General features: G+C 27.0%; 1 protein-coding gene across 1 annotated transcript; it reads right to left on the reverse strand.

Moving 5' to 3' along the window:
• Positions 1–221: 221 nt before the first annotated feature.
• On the reverse strand, positions 222–5178 carry LOC103503241 (RNA exonuclease 4-like). Its single transcript, XM_051089628.1, has 7 exons — positions 5033–5178; positions 4780–4931; positions 4189–4319; positions 3478–3677; positions 1385–1594; positions 1178–1258; positions 222–565 (listed from the first exon to the last, which is right to left on the reverse strand). Exons 1-7 carry the CDS (start codon positions 5059–5061, stop codon positions 319–321), a joined length of 1050 nt encoding a protein of 349 aa, XP_050945585.1. The 5' UTR covers positions 5062–5178; the 3' UTR covers positions 222–318.
• Positions 5179–5688: the final 510 nt, after the last annotated feature.

A 5688-nucleotide genomic window follows, 5' to 3' on the forward strand; every position in this document is an offset into this window, starting at 1 on the left:
TTATTGCTAAGCTAAATTTTTCCATTATACCCAACCTAACCATCAACGGTGATAATCATCTGTGCAAACAGAAAACATTAATTGAACAAAAGAATTTATTAAGAAAAAAAAAAGAACACTAACAAAAAGATTGAGTTTAATTTATTCATAACATGTAAAAGCAAGCATATATAACAAGCATTTTTAGATTTCCCATACATGAAAAAAAAAACATGCAATACTTCAAAATATTTAAAATTGTGTTGTAATACCAATATTTGTCATTATGACGTTTAATTTATGAAACTAGTGTTTGATTAAGGTTTGTAATGAATGGAATTATTGAAGGGTGGCATCCAAACACCAACAATAGTAATCAGATCTTGAAATTTGCAACAACTGTTGTGGTGTCATCTTCTCAAGCTCAAGTTGCTTCCAAATTGCAAAATTAAATTTATTTGGTGGATCAGAAGCCAATGGATATTCCTCTCTCTTGTGAACTTGAGATTTCATTTTCAGGTACAATCTCATTGTTGCAACACACTCCTCATAACCCTCTGATTTCTTCCCATTTTCCATATTGTATCTGCATAACAAAATTCCAAATAATATACAATATATTATTATTAGATGTAGAACGTTTGAAGTTTATAGATTCATTAAACATTTTAAAACAATCGAACAAATATATTATATTAAATTTATTAATTAGTATTTTAAATATTTTGTTTGGTTGCCTTTACAAATGTTGGAGTACTGTATATGTAATTAACTTGCTCAAACTCGTTAACTAATTTAATCGTTTGAGTTGATGGATGATTTGATATAGGATCATAGTTTTTAAATTATTTTTTTTTAATATCCTTTTCTATCTAAATCTATATTTATATTATCATTTTGTTGAGTCTTTGATATGCGATAATGAAACACAAACTACCATCATGAGAGATTAGTAATTTGATTTAGCTCAAGCTTTTTCTTTTTTAAGAAAACTTACTCTTATAAACCCTATTTTCATCTATAATATATATTTCTTTCTTATTGACATCCATTTTTTATATCTAAAACGGAATTGTTACCAAATATTGTTTTTCTTTTTTAAAAACTTTTACTCCTACTTTGAGGTATGTAGCTAGCCAGTGAAGGAAGAAAAAATAACAATATTATGAGGGAGTTAAGGGTTATGTGGAAAACTTGCCCAAGATATGTTTGTGTCAAATAGTGGAGAGAATTGCTTAGCTTGCTTGTTTTCATCAATGGTGGATATTTAGCAGTATCCCTGCAGTTTAAATAAAACATTTGACATGGAAAGTTTGTGATGGACTACGTAAGTAAGAAGTACTGTGTAAAAATGGATGTGCAATTCCAGATGCAATCAAATATCTAACAAAGATAAATTTTTGACCTGATCATAATTGAAGGGTAGTCAATTTGCAAAGATGTAAGGTATTCTTGAAGGCCATGACCCACAAGAATTCTTGCTTTTCGAGTAGATCCAGGACGAATCTTCCACATTTGTTCTCCATTGCACAGAAACTCTTGAATTTTCTTCTGGACTTGTTTCAATGGCATTGCATCTCTCAAGTGTTCTGGACGGACACCTGTGAACTCATACCTATACCCACACAATCTAATTCATATCAAAAACCAATAATATCAAACCAATTTTTGTTTTAAATCACAAGATTTTTCAAAATATTTACATATATAACAAAATATTATAGTCTCTAGCTATTCATAATAAACTATGATATGTTACTATTCTTGGTCTATTGATCTATTTCGATACATAGATAATAGTCTACTATGATCTATCGTAAATAGAAAGTAAAACAATTTATTATATTTATAAATATTTTGATTCGTTTAGCTATATTTGAAATAAAACATCAATGCAAACGCATTGATCTTAAATTATTAAGGTCTCATTTGTTAAACAATTTTGTATTTTTGTTTTTAACTTTTAAAAATTAGGTTTATCTTCTCTCCACAATGATTTGCATCTTTCTTAAATACAATTATTGAGTTGTTAGCCAAATTTTGAAAACGAAAATATGTTTTTTCAAAAAGTTACTATTTTTAGTCTTCAAATTCTGGTTTGGTTTTTTGAACTATCGGTAAAAAGTAAATAGCAAAGAAAGGAACTTGAAGATGAAAATGTGGTGTCTACCCACTTAATTTTAAAAACCTAAAACTGACAAAAACAAAATAGTTATCAAATAAACCTTAAATCAATCCCAATCGAGTGTTCTATGTGTTTCTTGTTTTTATGTTTTTTAGACACTTAATATCTTTGGTATTATTAACATTGTTTATGATTTTCTTTGTTACTATAATTCAAAAATTGTTTGTTCCTTGTTTTTGTTGCTAATTTTTTAGTAACATATATGTTTGACATTAATGAGTGTTTAAAAATAAAATATATCATGAACTTTAAATACTTTTTATATTTTTAAATCTCTTGGGAGATTTTTTTACATTTTAAATTTAAACATAGAATAGAAAAAGAGGAAAAAAGAAAAGATATATAACTCTACATCTTGGAAAAAACGAAAGAATAAGAGATCATAAATAATTCTCAAAGATCTCAATTGATACAATTTTTCTTTATGTTTGAAAATTTATGTTAGGCTTAATTTCTTGATCTAAATCTCATATTATGTGTGTTTTCACTTTTTTTTTTAAGAAATAATTAAATTACTATTCAAATTCTAAAAACAATAACAAATTTTTTAAAACTTCGGTTTTTTAGTTTTCAATGCTTGATTTGATTTTTAAAAATATTGGTACCAATCGAATGACACAAAATAAACTCTTAGAGGATGTCTAGCTAAGACATTGAGTTGACTCTAACATATAATTAGTGAGTTATAACAGTTTGTGTTTGGAGTGCAAACTTTTTAAGTATGAGTACAAAATAGTAAACATGATTGCAAAGAGAAAAAAAGATGATAGATAAAAAATAGCAAACATTAGTTGTAACAAATAGCTATAAAGTACCGTAACAAGGATATAAAGAGAACATAATAAGAAACTTTTGCTTACATTTAAATATATATATATATATACTTTTCATTTTAAAAAAAATGATGAATTTTTCAAAGAATTATTTACTAGAACGACAGAAACTTATTACATATAAATTTAAAAGTTTAGAAACAATTAAACACTTTCGAAATTTTTTACCTTTAAATTTTTCTTTTAAGAATTTTGAGATAAAATAAAGAAAAATTTATCGCAAATAACAAAAACTTATAAAATATTCACAAAATTTAGAAAACATCAACTATTATAATTAGAGCTTCAAACAAGATTATAATAATCTAGCTACTACATGCAAATTAAACCATTCTTGAACTTGATTTTCAAAAATTAGAAATTTATCCAATGGGGGTCTAAATATAATCTTATTATTGTGTTTCTTTATTAATTAAAGAAGAAGAAACAACAATAGTTATTGTAAAAAAAAAAAAAAAAAAAGGAATTGGATATATATACCTATAGTTTGTGATGGGAAGGGATGGGTTGACATAAGTAGAAAAGATGAGCGACTCGTTTTGGTCAACAAGGCAAATCCTAACGCAAATATTTAGCGAGCCGTCCCTGCCAGCGCCCACCATGGTGCAACTCAATGCCACTGCTTCGTTGCCTTTTGTCTCACCATTTTCCATCTTCTCTAAACGCCTCCTACTTTGACTCTGTAATAACTCGAATTAAGATTTTTAGCACCGTGAGAATATAACAAACTCATTTTCTTTCCTAGGGTAAAATTCTTTTAACATTAATGTGAAGTTTTATTTCTCCTTTTGAGACTATGTAGAGTCGAGAAAATTGAACTTCTAATGTTTAGGTTTGATATAACAAGTATTAGATAATTCTTACTTTGATACATTATATCAATGTAGACTTTATCGTATATGTAATTGGATTTATAGCGTACTGAACAAAATGAATATTAAACTTCATGCATCTCAATCAATTGTTCAATAATAATTTATTATGTGTTGCAAATTATTTTTAGATTTTTCTTTAAAAAATAATTTTTTTTGTTGAAAAAACACTTAGATCATTAAACTTTCGTGGAAGTTACAATTTCAACATTAGACTTTAATCGATAATGCATTTAGTTCATATATTTTCAAATGCATAATTCGAGTAAAATGCAGAAAGATATGAAAAATGGTAAGTATAAAATTGGATGAAACTTACGGAATTCATAGGCCTAAGTTGACATCTTTCTTGGTGAAGGTTGAGCTTGAGTGGACTCTCAAAGATGGCTAAGCAGATTTTGCATCCTCTTGCATTGAATATGTTGTTGCATTCTTGCTTTGGCAATGGCCCTGAAAATAAGGGTTTATAAGCAAAATGGAATACATTAGGAGAGAGAATTTTTTGTTTCCAATCATTCATAGTTATGAACACATTTATATGTTAATTGAGTCATAGGCTCCATCTAGAAAAAGACATATATATAAATATATATATATATAAATGTTGCCATGTTAAACAAAATAATTAAAGATGTATATTACAAAGCAATAACCAAAATGGAAACTTCTCCCTGTTAAAAAGGGATGTAACAAATATAATATATAAAATCAATGGATATCAAATATATATAAAATCTATACATTTTTCTTTCTCATTGATTTAAAAATTTTATAGAGAATAAGAAACAAATTAAAGGATCAATTGCTAAATTACCACATACCTTTCTAATTTTTCATTAAAAACAAAAAAATAATGATAATAAAAACTTGAAAATTCATGAATTTGAAACATGAAAGTTTGAGGTATTACCAATAAGATGTTCTCTAAGAGAATCAAAGTATCTGAAGTGTTTGTGGCAAAAGGAGCAAATTGGTTCATGAACTGAGTGAAATGAGATTCTCATATGCTCTACTAAGTGCTCTATTTTGTTGAATTGCTTGAAGCAACCTTCACATTTGTGCCTGCCCAATTTTCCCATGAGTTCATAATCTCAATAAAACTTTGTTATCATTTTATTAATATTTCAAAAAAAACATATCCCACAAATAGAGAGAGACCACACCTTAAAGTTTCAGAATATGGATGATCCATATTATATGCTGCACACTTGAAATCAAGTCAAAACTAATAATCACTTACACTCCTACTATACTGTGTTGAATAGTGGTAAAAGAGAAGGATATTTATAATGGTAGCTCCGGGTTCTCGAGCCACAAATGCCACTTGATTTTGAAGAGGGAGAAAATGGAGTTTGAGAAGTGAATATTAAAACCCTAATTCTTCTTTTGGTTCTAAGTTGTAAAGAGCGAACATTCTTTGGACTGATCTAGAAAGGGTTTGGGCCCCATAATAAAGGAAACAAGAATATATATATATATATATATATATATATATATATATATATATATATATATATATATATATATATATATATGTGCAAATCTCATCAGCTATATATGAATACACAAGGTGAAGTAAATATGACTTCCACTATAAGAAAAACAATAGTAAAAAAATATGAATGAGAGCTGCTTTTCTTCATTTTGACCAACTTTTGAATCACCATAGGTTAGACGAATAGTTAGGGCATATTTGAAATAACGTAAGAAAAAAATGGTTTTTAAAAAGTACATTTTTATTTAAACATTTTTCTAAAAACTCTTTAATTTTGAAAGAAAAACACATGTGTTTGCAACTCTTTTCTTTGTTCTTAGACAA

Source organism: Cucumis melo, chromosome 9 (genome assembly GCF_025177605.1).
Source record: "Cucumis melo cultivar AY chromosome 9, USDA_Cmelo_AY_1.0, whole genome shotgun sequence".
In the NCBI taxonomy this organism is placed as follows: domain Eukaryota; kingdom Viridiplantae; phylum Streptophyta; class Magnoliopsida; order Cucurbitales; family Cucurbitaceae; genus Cucumis; species Cucumis melo.